The 19096-nt window shown below is 39.8% G+C and overlaps 1 protein-coding gene across 3 annotated transcripts; it reads left to right on the forward strand.

Moving 5' to 3' along the window:
• The first annotated feature begins 5758 nt into the window (after positions 1-5758).
• On the forward strand, positions 5759-18123 carry sp1 (sp1 transcription factor). Of its 3 annotated transcripts, XM_039678801.2 has the most exons (7): positions 5759-5914; positions 6511-6590; positions 9402-9446; positions 9642-10887; positions 12718-12859; positions 14532-14725; positions 16836-18123. In XM_039678801.2, exons 1-7 carry the CDS (start codon positions 5908-5910, stop codon positions 17141-17143), a joined length of 2022 nt encoding a protein of 673 aa, XP_039534735.1. In that variant the 5' UTR covers positions 5759-5907; the 3' UTR covers positions 17144-18123. The 3 variants fall into 3 exon arrangements, with proteins under 3 accessions (XP_039534735.1, XP_039534736.1, XP_088981017.1); XM_039678802.2 differs by lacking the exon at positions 9402-9446 and having other exon boundaries at positions 5760-5914; XM_089124891.1 differs by lacking the exon at positions 5759-5914 and having other exon boundaries at positions 6533-6590.
• The last annotated feature ends 973 nt before the right edge of the window (positions 18124-19096 follow it).

Consider the following 19096-nt stretch of genomic DNA (forward strand, 5'->3'; position numbering starts at 1 on the left):
TGTCCATTCTCTGAGATCGTTAGTTCTTGGATCATCCATCCTATGAAGAGAGAGAGGTGAGTTGATTAATTGCTGTGATGATAGAGTGAGTGTGCAGTGTCTGAAAGAGTGGAATAAACACGTGTGAAGATTTGCAAGAGTGATTTATGCGATGGATGAGATTGACCCATAACTTTGAAGATTCTTTCAAACTGATCTGTTCTCCTGCCTGTGCTCAAGTATATCAGAGCTGCTGAACTGAGTATTTCCTTCTGCTGTTGTCCAGTCCTGTGAGCGCAGAATGCAGAGTTAATGTTGACATCTTCGTCTGTGCTGAAGTATATCGGAGCTGCTGAACTGAGTATTTCCTCCTGCTGTTATCCATCCCTGTGAGTACACAATACAGAGTGAACATTGACATCTTCGTCTGTCCCCTCAGCTGTGTCCAGGTTTCTGAGATTGTGTGCATGGTGCGGAGGAGAAAAGCTCAATGCACCTTTATCTCCACCGTCCACGAGCACTGTCTCCCACACCAAAGAAAGTCCAGTCCCACTATTCCTCCCAACGACGCCATTCTATTACACACAGAACGAGAGCGAAGGCTGGTAAAGCACCCCGTTTCTGCTTCCCTCACTACCGACCGTCTCACCGTCAAATTCTGTTCCTTACAGGACGAAGGGAAGTCACTCTCTGTCTCACGAGTAGGGTTGGGTATCGGTTGGGTTTTATCCGATACCAGTACCTACTCTGTATTTTTTTAAACGGTTCCGGGGCCTAAACGGTTCTTGAAACGGTACTTAAGAAAACGAAACCGCACACACTTTGTCAAAAAAAATAATAATACCCCTTTATTTACAGGGCCAAACTGGACACAATATTAACTTACAATATAAATACAAGTAACATTTGGTAATAATAAATAAACCAATATAAAATAAAAGTTCATATTTACATAATATCAAATAAAACAATATTATATTAAACAATGTAATTATACTGGAGATTAATAGAGATTACTACCAAGGTAATATAATATCGACATGGCTACAGGTTTCCATGTTTTGTCTGCTTTAATTAAGTTATCTTGTCACTTACTATTTAAGCTCTTAGCCAGTTTGATATTTCGTTCCCACTGCGTCTTATAAGCAGCTTTGAGTATATGAAAGAGAACGTCTCTGTGTAACCCATGCTCTCTGAATAGGGAACGAGACGCTGCGTTCGCTGCCAAATATCTCGTGCTGCCGACAAGCTTCCTTTTTCGGCAGAGAACTCTGAGGAGCAGATGATGCGCGCGCTAATATAATATGACGACGTGAGCGTCAACACGGCACGAATGGTGATTCTTCTATATCCATAGACAATCGTTATTCTGACACGTAATTTTACACGTGAAATGCCAAACATTTCACGTGTACATTTCACGTGTGTTTAATCTCCTCGCTATCAGCAGACGTTCCGGGAGTCTCCCGCATATTGATAACTGCTCCCGGATGATCGCAAATTAGTTCAAATCTCCCGGAATCTAAGACAAAGAGAAGTCACTGTCTGTCCCACGAGCTTATGCGACGAGTCTGTTGACGAGGAAAGTCCTGGCCTGCCCCACGAGTCCACCCAGGGAGGGAGGTACTTACCTGAAGATCGGAACCATACCTACCAGGAATCCCTCCTCCTCATCCCTGTCTCTATCCCCTTTTAAATGTAATAAAAACTTACCTTTTAACCCCACTTCGGTTGTCCGCCTCTTGGTGTCCTCTGGTGTCTGCTCCTCCAGAGTGTGGTAAATAACCCTTGGCCTTAACCCCGGTGACATATGGACAAAGGATTACATGAAGGGAATGGATTAAATAAGGAGTTTAGAAGACAGCAAAAAAGCAGGAACAGAATGGAATATCTAAAAGAAGCAACAGTGGTCATGGATACTGGGCAATAAGGATATTGTTGAGGATTTTATCAAAGGAGTAACAGAGAAAGTGGACGTTGGAAAATTACTGGCAGTGAGGCCTAAACATGGCTTTAAGTATGAACTGACAATGACTGGTGTTGATGTCTGTGATATATTAATGGTTTGGAAATTAAAGCACAACTCTGCGAAGTAAGGAGGTAAGAGGCAAAAGAATTTACAGTTTCTTTCCTTCACCTGCCTGCGTATGTTGAGGATAAAACAATTGAGGACAAACTGAAAGCATGGGTTGTCACACCCATAGCAAAACTGAAGAGGAGGCTATATCCGGGGACATCGATTGCAGACGGCACAAGGAATGTCAAAGCCACTAGATGGTGCTCGACATGTAATTTTCACGTCCAGCGTCCCCAGAGGCCACAAGCTCCGCAGCACTTTCGCAAATTAAAGTCAACAAACAGTCAACCGGTCAGCCTCCCGTGTCTTTAGATTGTGTGTGCTTGTGCTTTTACTGTCTATAGTGCTTGCAGTGTATGAGGCGGGCCGGGCAACCTTGCCGCGCTTGATTCCCTCATAGCAGCCGGCTGAGAGAGAGCAAGCGGGGTGATCCCCGTGGGGATTATCATGTCTGTGAGTGAATGTGGGCGTGGGACAGCGGACACATTCACTGCACTGAAAACACCGTCGGCCAGAGCTGACTGTAACGTTATGTGTGTTGGTTTATTTTTACAGAAACCGTGGGACATGTGGTGTGTAATGTTAGTGTTGTGGGTACTACTGAGTCGTGGGCACGTTCACTACATTTAATGTAACGTTAACGTTATATTTGACATGAGCCGATTTTATTAGTGCGAGCCCTGCACTGAGGCGGGCTGTGTTTGTGTGTAGAAATGAACACTGGGCTGTGTGCATTTTATTACACTCATAACACCATCGGCTGTGGCCGGAATACCAGAAAATACTACACTGCTTATATGAATTTATCTGGGTTACCTTAGAAACGGCATTTGTGTGCAGGCAAGCGTCCGCATCGGTCGAGCACTCTTCCTCCTCCGTTAGCTCACGCCAGCGAGCGAAGCGAAAGCTGGACCAATGTGTTAATCCTCGTCGTGGCTTTTAATTTGTTACTCTCCCCTTTTCTTTTAATTTGTTACTCTCCCCTTTTCTTTTTTAGTTTCCTCTGATAAAACCGTTGCCTTCTTCCTTGTAGCTGTTGTTCGGCATGACGAAAACATACAGACGGCAATCAAACGCGAGTTGAGCACTAACGTTAGATTCTGAGGAAGTTGTGGGTGGTGGGGGAAGAGACGTATGCCGTAAAGCGGTCGAATTTTGTAGTTCTTTTTGTGCTCGGGTTCCTACCGGAAATCCGAAGATACAAAGTGCAAGTAAAAGCGATACAGACACCTTCAGGAGACGGCAGACCTCATTCAACCTATTGTAAGTCGATCTACCATCTCAATGGGTTTTGTTAATATATTATAAAGGTTGAAGAGTTCCACAGTGTGGCTTTAAAAAATATATTAAAGGGGTGATGAACTGAGAAATCTAATTTTCCTTGAGCTTTTGACATCTAAGAGGTCATCATATTATAAGAATATCCTGTAAGTTTCAGAACTGAAACGTCCTTGTTAGTCCAATAAAAGCTTTTATTGACACCAGGCTCAGCAAACGACTCGTTTTTCAAAGTGGGGAACTGTGATGTCAAAGAGGATAAAACACCACCCCCACAGAAGATGATCAACGCCTACTTCAACACGGCCGGTTTAGAACCGCCCGCTGATTCGCACATTACACACATAGCTAAATAATATAGGCCTACCAGAGTGAAACTCATTATAATATGCAAAACTGTTATCCACTCACAGCAGTGGGTGTTTACTTTCAAGTCTTCAATGCGAGACGCCCATAAAAACCGAGCGTTTTTGAGCTGGGATCAAAACTAGAAAATAGCCTATTACTTATTCATTTGAATGTTTTTTTAATGTAAAAACCAAGCGAACGTCATAAGTTGACCTCAGACAACAATATAAAAAAATTAAAAAGCCAGTTCAGACCCCTTTAATTTAATTAAACTGCATGACTGCAGACCAAGAGGTCCCCGGTTCAAATCCAGGTGCTCCTTTATCTTGTCCAAATCTGAATGTGGTCTTTGGTCCTGTTATGCTAGTCAAACACTACTTGACGGGTTCAAACTGTTTTTTTTTTTTTTTTTTTGGTTTTTGGCCATCTTTAGCAAATCCCAAAAGATTTCTCTGATCCTATAGGCTAAAATCTGAAGTCTTTCTTCGTTATTTTGACACGTTCACTAGTTACGTCTGACGAAATTCTGGTGGTTTTTAAATCTTATGTCAGAAGATTTGACTCGCAGTCCTGCAGTGTGAATTATTGTATGTGTCAAATTTTCTGTTTTTCAAGAAAAGCATGACCAAAATTAACATTAAAGATTTCTTTGTAGCCACCATTCAATTCTGTGTGTAATGCAGCTCACTGTGAACGTACATATTATTGATTGATGATGTAAAACTCCAGACAAGTTTTCTTGCATGCGTTCTTTTTAGCGTCTTTTGACTGTCGTGTCTGACATTAATGACTGAGATATTACAGTGTAACATGGCTTACATCGGGAATCATGTTCATACAGTCTAACAAGAAACAATTGTAAAGGACTATTATAAAACATACAGTGTGCACCCAGCTTTAGTTAAGGAAACAAGTTAATTTTATTATATTTTTCAAATAAAAGGTTTTAAGAGGTATTGAACAGTCATTGTAGGTATAGTTCAGTGGTTTGAATGCAGATAAAGAGGTCCTAGTTCAAATCTATTAGATCAAGAGTCATGATTCTTGTATGCTGTTAGGTACTGTATGATATGAACATGTATTTTCGCCCACAGGACTGCCGCTTACTAGATATTTTTCCCTTTTCACACCATTCTTTGTAAACCCTAGAAATGGTTGTGCGTGAAAATACCAGTAACTGAGCAGATTGTGAAATACTCAGACCGGCCCGTCTTACACCAACAACCATGCCACGCTCAAAATTGCTTAAATCACCTTTCTTTCCCATTCTGACATTCAGTTTGGATTTCAGGAGATTGTCTTGACCAGGACCACACCCCTAAATGCATTGAAGCAACTGTCATGAGATTGGTTGATTAGATCATTGCATTAATGAGAAATTGAACAGGTGTTCATACGGTGAGTGTGAGTGTATATGAACATGTATGTCCAAAAGATTGTAAGTTTGATCATATAAAAAAAAAGATATGTTGTGTTTTTTATGCAAATTATACGTCATTTCATTATGCACCATTTGCCCATGTTAACAAACAATTCAAAAAAGAAAAAAAAAACTTGTAATACATTTTTTGTTTGTCTTCTTGATGTCAGTAATTTTCATGGGCATATCTAAAAGTTAAAAATGTTACCCTTTCACAGTATGAAAAGGGAATATTTGGGTCTTTTTCGAAAATTTCCCCTAATGGGATTCTTTTTTATTTTTTGTGCCTTACTCAGGACATATTGAGGATACAAAATCCGTTGAATTTGCTTCTGTTGCAATTTGTTCTAGGTTGACCCCCATCTTGGCTTAAAGACTAATAGCCTATTCGAAATTAGAAAATATATTCGAAATATATTTTTAACAAAAATAATTACACCAGTAGATATGCAAGCCGCATTCTCTTCATCTTTTGGTTTAAATAGCTTACATAATTTGAGAATTTGACTCTCAAATAAAAACAAACGAACAAAAAATGAGCTGACTACTGTGGTAGTTCATTATACTGTCTCATGTATGCATTGAAGCGAAACGATGATAAGAAAGTATCTCTAAACGTCGAAATGACACCGGTTAAAGCAAAGAATCCTATTGGCCGAGAGAAAGGGATACGTTTCTCGATTGGTCCATCGCCCCCACCGCTTTGACTGACTCCGTCCTTTCTGTTCATCAAGTTTGGTTGAGTTGTTTGAGAGTTCATGTCAGACTTAAAGAAGCGTGAAAAACTCGCGCCTTCACACACATTATGAGCGGTGAGTTCATTTTATCCTATCTGAGTGTGTTAATCCGCTTTAATCATCATGCAGGACTACTGTTACTTGTTGGATTTTAATGCGATATTTATGTTGTCAAACACTGACATCGATTCGCCCAAAACACTAAATCATGTTGTTCGTAAGTGATCGTAAACAGCAACGGTCACCTCGTAATAGCTAACGTTAACGTTAATAGGAGCCATCTGAATGAGTTCGTCGTGAATTTGTTTGATTTTTTTGTTTTTGTTTTTTTTTTCTAGAGTGAGTGACCGTAATCTTGAGCTTGTTTGCTAAGTTTGGAAGTTGAGTTGATCATTACAGCGACCTACATTGAGTTATATAACACGACCGATGCTAAACAACGCTTAAAAGATCACGAAAGCTTGCGAATGGACGTTAGCGATTATGATGACGATGTTGATGACGATTTGGCGAATGATGAGTATTAAAGTTGTTTTAGTAAAGGAATATGGCCACTGGACGCGTGTCAGGACTCGTCGGCTAACTCATCTGATGATCCGTGAACACACTAGATAAAGACATGCAGCTTTGATGAGTTTGCACTGAGTTTGTTTATGTTGACTGTGTGTCAGATCAACAGCAGAATCAAATGGCCGCGCTGGTGGAGAACGACACGAGCTTCATTCAGAAGAGAAACTCCAGCACGTCTCAAGTAAGTGCTCAAGTTTGCCCTCGTGTAAGTTATTTCACAGCGTTATAACTGTTGACTTTGGAGTCAGCTGTGTTTGCTCGCTTGTTATAAATGTGCCTGTCCTCTATATCATGCAGTTTGTAAAGTTTGTAAATGAAGGCAGGTCTGATTGTGAAGTAATGCATTTCTGCCACTTCCTGCTGTGAAGGTTCACGGTGGATTGTGGGAGGGAAATGGGTGGATCAGGAAGAGAATCTACTTTTAAAACTGTCACTGAAAGTAAAACAAAAGCAATGCTTCTGCTCTGTGATTGGAGGTGAGATCAAGGACCCGTTCTTCGTACGTTGCTTTGAGACATCCAAGATAATATCATCGTGCTCATCATGATCCGGCTAATTGGGTTCTTCGAACTCTCCTGCCGGTTATGATTAGTATAGCTGGATTGAGTCATCTGAGATAACTGCGCGTTCTCGCGTTGGTTTAAAAGGGGACATGTATCGATAGCAGAAACAGTGATCAGAAACGCTGCTATTGGCTGTTCAGCATGGCCAAAGAACACGCCCAGTTTTTCTCCCAAGCAGAGCAAGCGCTTTTAATGGAAGGTTATACCGAATTTCAGTCTTTAATTAAAATGCCAGGGAACACCTCAAGGCGTGCAAAAGCCAGGAGAGAGTGCTGGCAAAAGTAGAAGACAAATTAAATGCGTTTGTGGTGCCCATGTTAGATGTTTTAATAACTTATTATTATTTTATTTTTATTTTCATAATTTCATAATTACTTTGTTCATTGTAATGTCAGAGTCACCACACTATTATAATGGACATGGTGAAAGTGAAGTACAATTTAAGTGATGGCCTTTAATTGATTTATACTTGCCTATGCCTATTATTTCTGACAGGAGTCCACATGTACAGAAAGGCCTACAGAAGAGTCTGCACACAGCAGTGATACAGGGGTGGGCAGTGTAGAGACAACTTTTCCTTTTTATTTGTTGCATGAGGCATGTGTGACACAAACGACACAGGATGAAATGCCTTCCCTAAATGAGTCTTCAACAGAAAATAGAGTATTTTGAAAACTAAAATCAGGGGGAGAAATAAAACTTGACTAAGAAAAAAAATGCACTAGAAATTTCAAAATAAAATTCAGAGTAAAATACACTATAACACAGAGTACTATTGCTGACCTTGCATAATATCTCTTTTAAAAAGATGACTGAATAACTGGCTTTTATTTACAAAGAACTATTGAAATAAAATATACATTTTTTAAATAATTATACATATTTTTTTTTTTCTTTTTCTGATGTTGGCAATGTTGTGTAATCTGGCACATGCAATGTCAGAGGCCCTGTCAGGTGCAACCCTCAGGCTTTTCAGACCCTGAAATCTTCCTGAAATCTAGTTGGCCAAAGGTCATTTCATTGTGTGCCCTTGTCCTAGAGCTGCATTGTAACTGGTCTGGGGTTTGGGTCAGGGAATGGGGACATAAAACACCTGTCTCCATGCAGGATCCTGTTGTAATCACCTGTATAATGGAAAAATGCAGTTCTCAGCATAAAGCCCCTTTCACACAGCGTGTTGATCCCGGGAAATTGCCAGAACGCCTTCTGTGTGAACGCAAACACGACCCGGGATTGATACCACGACTGATCCCGGGTTGGGGATCTAGTAACATTGCTGGGATCAGTCCCGGAACACGCGCTGTGTGAACAAAAGCCAGGACCAATGCCGTAAAGGGTGTGTCATTGTGATGACGCTCGTGCCATCGCGCGACTCTGTTGCTCTTAGAAGAAAGTTTGTGTTCGTCATCAACAAAGAAAGGACGAACAAATACCTGCAAACTGGAGCGAAACAGAGACCAGGAGCTCCTCACTATCCGCGCTGAAGCTGAGATCGCTCACCAGCTTTGTGGAACGGTATGAGCGTGTACATGTTTTCAACGCGTCCGTTATACGCCTCATCCTGACGTCATGTGTCTTCCCGGGATTTTCAACTACCTAATATTGATCTGTTTGATCTTCAGAAATGCGCTCTCCTCTCTGGAGGAAATATCACCACTCCGCTCACATTCTCTGGTGTGAGACAATGTGCATCTCCTGTTTTCTAATAGTTGATTGACAGCTTTTAGATGCATTATTGGAATCGACACTCTCTGGTTGAATGTGTCACCATGTGTGATGCCGTCTGAGCCTTGTCTCTAATTAGTCACGCGGTAATACCATATACCGCGGTAAAATAGGGAGGAGGTTTGACGGTATCAAAATTTGGATACCGCCCAAGCCTACTACTGATGCAGCCTCTGCAGTGCAGAAAAAATTGATTTGTTGATGCCGATTTCAATTAATTGGCAAGCAACACGCTTATTAAGGCTGTGGGATCGTGATAGTATTTTTTTTATATCCCTAATGTCTTATTCAAACAAAATTTATGGATTTTTTTTATTTTATTTCTTTGTTTTTTTTGTTAAAAAAAAAGTTTGCAATCAAATAAGCTACCTACACTGCATAAAGAATCTCTTATTTAAATGGTTTCTCCACTATTTGTGTACGTGCAGAACTCAATGAGCTTGTGCTGCACCAAAACTCCAGCAGTTTGAGTGGATTCTGACTTCATGTACTCAACAGACAAGTTTTATAAATGTTCGTTGTTGGACTTCAATTTTACCTTGAATTCTTCTTGTTTGAATGTCATTATGATAACGATTATTTTACATTTACAGGTAAAAGAAACAACAATAACATGTTTTCTGCATACAGAATGTTCTTCCTCTGAACATACAACCTTAACACTTGTTTCTTTGCTTTTTGTTTCTCTTTGTCAAAAATTATAGATGCAAATGATATATACCTTCATACCGCCCAGCTCTACATACATGGTTACAACATTTTATTTGTAATTATTGAAGTTCTGTTATTTAAAAAAAAAAAAGCTTGAGATGATGATAATATGAATGCATTGTAAATGTATAAATAAACTGAACTAGGTGACTTTAATTAAAAAAAAAAAACATTTTTAAACGGGCAATAACAATGATCTCCTAAATGGCTCAAAAGCATGTTTACCTCCCCAGGACTCGCAGCAGCCTTCACCTTTAGCGCTGTTAGCAGCCACCTGCAGTCGGATTGATGAAAATGACACTGTGGAACAACAGACACGGCAAAGCCAGGCACAGGACACACAGATCGAGCTCCAGCACCCTCATCTGTCACATGCCTCCAACGGCTGGCACATCATACCCGCAAGCTCTCAGCCTGCCACTAGCGCAACCTCTCCCTCGGAGGACAAAAGCAGACAGACTGGAGCTGTGGTGCAACCCCAGTATGTGATGGCGTCCTCACAAAACCTACAAAGTCAACAGGTGCTCACTGCCCTCTCTGGTGTGATGCCAAATATCCAGTATCAGGTGATCCCACAGTTTCAGACTGTAGATGGACAGCAGCTCCAGTTTGCTCAGACAGCTCAGGATGCGTCAAACCCAGCATCTGGGCAGTTTCAGCTCGTGTCCTCGCCTAATGGTAACCAGCAGCTCATCGCTGCCCCAGCTAACCGAGGTACTGGTGCTGGAAACATATTAACCGTCCCGGGCCTTTTCCAGCAAGCAATACCTCTGCAGAACATCAGTCTGGGTGGGGCTGTGCTTCCCAATCAGACACAGTTCCTCACCAACATGCCTGTTCCTCTGAATGCTAACATCACTCTTCTCCCGGTTAGCTCTGGTACACCTGTCGGACCTGGAGGTGATCCGAACGCTGGAGGAAATTTAGGAACATCTCAACAGCTTCTCCAGTGCACGTCGTCTACAACTCCAGTGGAGTATTGCACTACTTCTACCAGCACACGAACGGCCACGTCAGGCATCGTAACACTAACCCAGAGTAGCAAAGGAGACGCGGGAAAGCCCTTCCAGAACACGTCCGCCGCATCTGATAATCGGGACGGGCAGAAACAGTGTCAGGCACAGATCCTCATTCAGCCACAGCAGGTCCTGCAGACCGTTCAGCCCGGCTCGGTCTCGGCCGGAGGTCAGATGTTCGCAACACAGACTTTGTCTCAGGATGGAGTGCAAAATGTTCAGATCCAGACCATCGCAAACGGAAGCCCCATCCTGATCCGTACCGTGGGTCCGAACGGCCAGGTTAGCTGGCAGACCCTTCAGTTGCAGAGCCCCGCTAACGCCCAGATCACACTGGCTCAGGCTGGCGCACCAGGAACCATGCAGCTCTCTGGTCTTCAGACCATCAACTTGAACACGCTTGGCAGTGCAGGACTAATGCATCAGCTGCAAGGGGTTCCCATCACCATCTCCAATACAACAGGTTAGTCTGCTTTGCTTTTATTCGATTCTTTTTAGGGCTGCACGATTAATCGCAATGAAACCGCACACGATTTGGCAAAGGATGCGATTTATTTTATGCACAGCTTGTCAGTGTAGTACAGCTGATCAGTAGTAAATGCTGCTCCATCTGAACCCCAGAGGTCGTCTCACACACACACATATGCCAAATCATCTGAACACCAGAGGGCGTCTCTCTCTCACACGGCTCACACACACACACACCAAATTTGCCCCGCAGAAGTACAATAGTGCACATCATTCCATGAAAACTCTGTGGGCATCGTACTATCGCAGAAGATATAAATGCTTCGATTTATTTATTAAATGTTGTCTTGTTGGACAAAGAAGTTCATAAATAGGGTTGGGTATCGAGAATCGAGTATCGATTGGAACCGGGACTAACTTTTCATTTTTCCCGGAATCGTTCAAAAGTTAAAATTTCAATTCCTAGTTTCGATATTCACAGTCCGCCAAGCGGAAGAAGAAACAGCTGAACAACACCAAAGAAGAAGCGTCTTCCGGAAGTGTTGGCATAACCGCGCGAGTCGAACATGAGTAGCTTACGTTGGTGGTCCTAAGTGTGGCTTCACTTTTCTACAAATAACGAAATCTCGGCAAAATGCTAAATTTGTGACAGAAGGAGTATTTCCTTCAGAAATACCATTGGTTAGCAAGGTTAGCTAAACTTTTTTGACCCTGCCTCTTAAAAGAATCGGAACCGGAATCGAAACAAGGAATCGGAATCAGAATCGTTCAAATTCGAACGATACCCAACCCTATTCATAAATGCGTCTTATGTTTTGAAAGATGTTTGACGCGTGATGCTTGTGTAAATGCACATTATAAGTGACTCAAACTCGCAGTGCTTTCAGATGGAGCAGCGTTTTACAGAGCCGTACGTCACTGACTAGCTGAGCATAAAAAAATAATCGCAATCACATGAAATCGCGCTTAAACCGATTTGGATTAAACTCGTGCAGCCCTAATTCTTATGACAGGAACGCTGAGTGTCATTAAAATAGTACATTTCATTAAAAAGTCTAATATACAATTATAAAAAAGCTAATTTGAAATAAGACATAAAAAATGTGTTAATTAAAATGTGGTTTCGGTTTTCAGCCAAGTGCATCCAAAATTTTCCGTTTCGACCCAGAATGTTTTATTTTTCATTTAGGGGTGCAGCCTAGCAGAGGTCATGTTAGACTTCCGCTTTGTCCGTCATTTTGACGTAATCTGTTGTTACCAGTCATTTTAATTTTCATATTTTAATGATTATAAGAAATTGAATAGGCTCTGTTCACATTTTCAGTTTTATTCACAAACTTACAGGACAATAGGGTAGATTATGCATTTATTTATTTATTAAGAGAAAGTTGAACAGAGACTGTGGGTTTTCAGGTTCCATTTTGAATGTTTGTCCAATAAATAGCAAAAAGGTTTTTGATTGTTACTTTTGATATGAAACAAAGTCCCAGCTTTTAAATTCTGGCAATTTCATCACAAAATTCAAACAATACCATTTTGGCGGTAATGTGGTGTGAGATATCACTTTGGCACCTCAGTTCAAGCGAAGCAGAACGCAAGTATCCTTTCCTTTTTACTACGTTACAGAACAAAAAAAAAACATGAATGTACATCAGAAAATACATTGAAGTTTAACTTGCCGAAATCCGTATCATGTCTCTTGTGTAGAGTTTCAGCCGAAGAAAGACGTCAATAAACAGCGTGTAAACAATGTCTCACAACTCAGAAAAGCCGTTCGCTGTGTTTGTCATGTGTAGAGGTGTAATTTTTGCCGTTTGTTCCGCAGGTGAAGTGAGTGGTGCGGGTGGAGACGGTCTGGAGGACAACAATGTGATGGATGAGAATGTGGAGGGCAGCCCAACCGCCACCAGCAGACGCACGCGCAGGGAAGCCTGCACCTGCCCGTACTGCAAAGACGGAGAGGGACGGTACGGCTCAAGCTAACAATACTTTTATAACATCAAAGGCTTGTTCGCTTGCACAAAGTTTCAACATCCACTCCAATGGACCCTTCACTGGGAGTTTGATTGACAGGCAATCTGACTTATCATAATCTGCCATTTTTGTCTGACAAAGCAGTCACAGCGTTCCCGCAGATCCTTAAAAAGCCTTAAAAAGTCTTAAATTAGATTTTTTTTTTAAAAATAAGACCATAAAAAGTCTTATTTTTTCTTATGAAATGTCTTAAATTTTACTTTTAAGTCAAATGACACTTCGACTTAGTCATATCTAAATGTGTTCCAAATTAAAACTATCTAATTTGCGTACATATAATCTTTTTATTATTCTATTTTTGGATTTGCTTGTTCACGTGACAATTCGCATCACATTCGCGGCAGAATAACGTCTGTGTCCACCTGCACGCGAAAGAAGAAGAAAGTTGGGAAATGTCAGTTCAGTCGTAAGTTAAAGGGTTAGTTCACCCAAAAATGAAAATTAAGTCATTAATTATTCACCCCCATGCTGTACCAACCCCGTAAGATCTTCGTTCATCTTCGGAACACAAATGAAGATATTTTTGAATAAATTTGAGAGCTGGATAACTACCACATAGGCTCCTAAGATAATGACACTTGACAGCCCAGAAAGTCAATGAAGAAAATGTTTAAATATTCCATGTGACTGCAGTGGCTCAACTATAAGTTTATCAAGCGACAAGAATACTTTTTGTGCGAAAAAAACAAACAAAAATAACGACTTCATTCGACTATTCCTTTTCTTCCTTGTTGGCCAGAAACGAGACTTCAATAGATTTCCACGACGCATGCGTGAGAATTGCGATCTCCTTCAACTACTTCAGTTCAGTTCTCGCGCATGCGTCGTGGAAATGTAAAGTTTGTAATGTAGTGTAGAAATGTAGTTTCAAATGTAAAGTAAAACGTTAAAATTAGAAATAATTTCATATTTAAATATTGAATATTGATTTAAAAAAAAATCTCATAGCTTTATTTAAGGTGGCAAATATTGCACATTAATTAATCATTTCTGTCACTGCTGTGAACTGACCACTGCATAGAACATTAAAAATATGAATATCTTCGCGAGTCTGCTGTCAATCACAGGCCTAAACCAGCCATGGCACCAGCACAAAAACACAATCAGTAAAATATCATCTAATTATTATCAACAAAACGTTGAAAATATCGAGATATCTTTTTGTCAATATTGCACTCCCCTAATGTATGGTATTAATTTTGATTTCTTTAGGTCTTAAAGAGGTCTTAAAAAGCCTTAAATTCTTTTTTAAAAAGTGTGCAGGAACCCTGAGTGAGGAGAGTTTGTAGATTAACATTGGAGGATTTGAACTCATAAAACAATACTGATGTCTTTCCACGGTTAAACACATTCCTTCTTCTGCTCATCCATGTTTATTTGATGCTATAAATTAACTAGAAGGGCGAGGTGATCGTTTCACGAGGCTGTAGCGTTCTGTCAGAGACATTAATTAAACAGCCTCAAGATGGTATTTATTATTTAAATTTCATTAAAAAAATTACCAAATTTGAAAGTTGAGATTTTGTTTCGTATCAAAAGTAAGCTGGTCTGTCAGCGCATTGTCAGAGTTTCTAAATGTGTCCCTTTTTTTCTCTCTTATTGCAGCAATGACCCCACTAAGAAGAAACAGCACATCTGCCATATTCCTGGGTGTGCCAAGGTTTATGGGAAAACATCTCATCTACGGGCACACTTACGCTGGCACACAGGAGAGAGACCCTTCGTTTGTTCCTGGTCCTTCTGTGGGAAACGTTTCACACGCTCTGATGAGCTGCAGAGACACAAGAGGACACACACAGGTGAGTTTAGGATGATCCTGACACTGCTGTGTAATGAAGTTTGCTGTGCGTTTCGGTTCAAACATATTTTTGAATGTTTAACTGAGCGTGGAATACTGGACGGTATGACAATATATATTGATCTACAATATATATCGTCAATTAACTTTCCCCAGCAGCGTTTACTAAAAAAGTGCCCGCCAAAATTTTCTGATCTTGCTCAGAAAACTTCTGCAGCCCCTAAAATATATTCTTGTATTAATATGTAAATCTCTATTTATGTGGTTTATGTGGATTTTTGCTTGTTATTGGATTCAGAGATGCTGTGTTATTTCAGAAGATCTGTCACAGCGTCCCCTGTTGTATGATTGCTGGAAAAACGTATTAATGTCACATAAATGACAGAAAATCTCATCAATGGCATGCTAAAGTAAATGGAGATTGGGCTGTATTGTTACTGTATGTAAATATAGCCTTGGAGCTTGTAGGACAACTAAATTTTTATGCATTAGTGCAATAAAGAAATGGGGGATATGCTTAATATTAAAAATAGTCATTTAAAAAACTCATTAAGCCATGAAAGAAAGTTTCTGTACTAGCACACTCTCTGACAGGCATATGTGTCCTTCATAACCTAGCTGCCTGAACGGTCAAATACACACAATATTATCAATGTCCATCTTGACGAGTATTCAAATAATACAATTCTTTATTAGGTTAAAAGAAAAAAACTTAATCTGTGCTGTGCATTCTTAACATGGAAATGCTGTATAGCTGGAAATGTAAACTACCAGTCATTTTGGAATAATTACGTTTTTGAAAAATCTCTTCTCCCCCATGCTGCATTTATTCAAAAATACAGTAATACTTTGAAATATTTCAATTTGACACACAAAATTCTGTCATTATTTAAAATGTAAACTTGTTAAATGTGTTTTGCGGCTTTTTGTTTGAGCTTGGCTCATGATGTGATCTAGTTTATGGAGTTAATAAAGTAGGCAGGTGTGGATCGTGATATTGTCTTGATTTCAATAAAAAGCATTTGCATTTATCTTGGTTTATTATGGGCTTGTTTTCTGGCAATACGAATGAGCCGAGGCTTGTGCTGCTTTCCTTCTGGTTTTCCTACACAGCACACGTACAGAACAGAGACGCATCTCTGATGTGCATTTAAATACGTTAACAACTAGTTATTCTACAGTTTGGAGCTGTAGACCTCTAATGGTATTTTTGGTAATAAGTTTGTGACTACCTGAATTTTTCAAGAGTTAATTCGGGTCTAGAATGCAATTGTCAAACTACTAAACTTTGTGTACAGATTAGAATGAGATTAAGCTTTAAAAGGTGAACTGGCATCAGGGATGTATAATGAGTCGTTTGGCAGCTTGGTATCAATAAAAGATGATTTTAAATGCCATCAAGGAACTTTAGAGTTCTGAAACTTTCAGTATTTTTTATAGCAAAATGACCTCTTATATAAATGCATATATACAGTCAATTAAAAAAAATAATTCATACACCAGATATAATTTTAATATTTATTACAAGTGGCTGCCAGGACACTATAGTTAATTCATGTAAGTGAGGAGAGCAAAATAAAGTTAACTGTCAGTGACATTATATCAAAACATTCTTCATACAGTGACTACCAGTAAAATCTATAAAGAATTAGGACCAAAAATTATTCAGTCACTTTGAACTGATCATGTTTTGATGAGTGTGTTGTTTTTGTTTTTTTAACTGTTAATGCTCCTTTTTAAACCACACACTGAACAACATTAAGCATTGCTTGGTAATTGGTTAAGCTAAATTGGTTTTATCTAATTTAACAGTGGACAGATATTCAACTTAATTCATTTGTGAGAGTCTAACAGAAGGACGGACAAAACCAGTGAAATATCAACTGATTTGATAGCTCTGTGCATTTACTAAACCATAGTGAATAAACTGATAATATGAGAAATATTGAAGGTGTCTGAATAAATGTTGGTTTGACTATATTCCTGACCCCTTTAATGCTTTTATTTCACAAAGTAAGACTCAAGCCTGGCAAAAACCATGGTTTTGCACAGGTTCTTATTATAAACAAGGTGATTCAAAACCGTTAAACTTGCCCTTTGTCTGTTTACAGGTGAAAAGAAGTTCTCGTGCCCGGAGTGTCCCAAGCGGTTCATGCGCAGCGATCACTTGTCCAAGCACATCAAGACCCATATGAATAAGAAAGGATCTGCTGGCGCAGTGAGCGCCGCTGACACCACAGTCACGACCGCGAGCTCGGCTGACAGCTGTGCCACAGGTGACATGACCACCGACCAGCAGACGCTAGTTACTATGGGCACGCTGTCATCCGAGGGGTTCACGCGGTTAGAGCCCAGTGGCATCAATGTCATGCAAGTCACAGATCTGCACTCCATCAATCTGAATAGCAATGGCTATTAAGCACTTTGGGTGGCGCGAGTGCAGTGAGCATGTTGAGAGATCTGACTGGGAAGAATGAATGCACTGCAGTTTTTAGGCATTAAAACGGCGGTTCAGGCGCGGAGCCTCCAGTGAGCGACAGCCATGAAAAATGGTTTCACAGGGGATAGAAAGAGGTGTGATAGTGCACCTTAAAGGTGCTTGTTTACCTCGTCCTCTCTGAGACTCCAGCCTTTTTTGCATCCCTTCCGTGTATATTCTGAATCCAAGTTTTTTCAGCTTTCTTTTCCCTGGTTTTACCGATTCCCTGAACTGAAATTGTGGTGTGTCACGGTAAGCATCACTCCACAGGTCCACTTAACGTCATGATGTCAGGATATATTGGGTTACAATGCAACAACATAAACAGAAAGATTAAAAAAAAAAAAAAACTGTGTGAAAGTGATATCATAGTCATCTTTTTAATCTTTAATACCTTACTTACAAGCCATCATGCTTCCGTGTATTAATCACCGTAAATAAGATAAAAACAAAAAGATTTGAAGCTTTTTGTACATAAGTTATATTTTTTCTAAGTATGGAAAACTGCATATTCTGAAATTACCTTTGTTTTGTGAATGTATGAATTATGCAGTCTTAAATATCAGCATTTTTATATTATGTAGATGTTCCATAACTTTTTTTTTTTTTTGTATTGCTTTAGTTCTTTTGTCTTGATATACAAAACACATTTAAGTTACAGTAAATACATGCAGTTGAGTTGCTTAATGCTAATTGTCCCAGTTTTCTTGGTCACTGTGGTCTTAAACAGTCATGCTTTGTTTATAGGGAAAATGTTAACCAGTTAAAATACAAATGCCTTAAACCCTTTATTTAGAGAGGGCTCTTTTATGAGTTGGAGTTCAAGCCAAAGCTCTTCACTTTCCATTACATGTTAACTCAGGTGAATGTTACTCTTTTGGTGTTAAGCATTCATAATTATTAAATTAAGATGAACTTCATGAAGACTCCCAGCAGTTTTTTAATGCTTGCTTATTAAACGTTTAGTTCTAGTCCTTGATTCTGATTGGTCTATAGCCGTGTTTATTGATAACCACGGCTATAACCACTTCATCCAATGGTTCTATGTATCACTACACATCACCTCTAGCTAGCAACCGCTCTTGTCAACGTAAACTTATGTTTTCTCTATTTGATATTCTTCATTGAAGCTTCTTGTGTTGTGTGAGAGAGAGATCGAGTGAGCGAGTTTATTACCTGCATTTTGACATAGCATTTTCATTCAGGTCAGTCCTATGTTCATAATAAAAAAAATCCATTTGAATGTCCACTGCGATTTATATTGTCCTTTTAACAGTTAAGGGGTTTGACTTGCGCTGTCAGGCATGGGAAAGCATTTGTCAGTTGTCCGTGTTCAAGTTTCAGTCCTTTCTATATAAAAGTCTTTGCTACTGAGAGACTCACTGATAAAGACAATCTTTGCCGCCATCTAACGGCATAATAATTTGGTGTACTGTTTACGGTCAGAGACTATTTTTTTTTGTCAGTGGAAGGAAGGCTTTTAGTGATATTACTGAAGCATAACTGCATTCTACATTTGAAAATCCTCCCAGTACAAAGTCTGTTAGTTGCTCCTTTTCCCAGCTAACCTTTGTGCTGGTGATATGAAGTCGTAATGAAGCTCCGCTGTCTCGGTCAGCGGTGGATGTCCTACTACTGTTTCTCTAGATTTATGCTGTTTTCTAAGCATCTACAGAGAGACAAAACTTGAATGTTTTGTTGACATCCATCACAAAAATGAACATGCATAAGTACTTGTACTATGTACTTGGCTGTCTAGTGCGTCATGAGGTTATTTTGACCAGTGGAGGTTTGTTTCTGTAAAAAAATAATTGCGACTTTTTATCTCACAATTCTCGTTTCTCACAATTGAATTTCTTGTGGTTAATTAAAGGGATTCACCCAAAAATGAAA

Source organism: Pimephales promelas, chromosome 21 (assembly GCF_988280905.1).
Source record: "Pimephales promelas chromosome 21, fPimPro1.hap1.1, whole genome shotgun sequence".
Taxonomy (NCBI): Eukaryota; Metazoa; Chordata; class Actinopteri; order Cypriniformes; family Leuciscidae; genus Pimephales; species Pimephales promelas.

What these genes read in the sequence shown, in the direction of transcription:
- sp1 (XM_039678801.2), top strand. An exon ending in GAAACTCCAGCACGTCTCAA is followed by an intron (nt 6,591 to 9,401) that starts GTAAGTGCTCAA and finishes CAAAAATTATAG; the next exon opens with ATGCAAATGATATATACCTT. An exon ending in ACACAAGAGGACACACACAG is followed by an intron (nt 14,726 to 16,835) that starts GTGAGTTTAGGA and finishes GTCTGTTTACAG; the next exon opens with GTGAAAAGAAGTTCTCGTGC.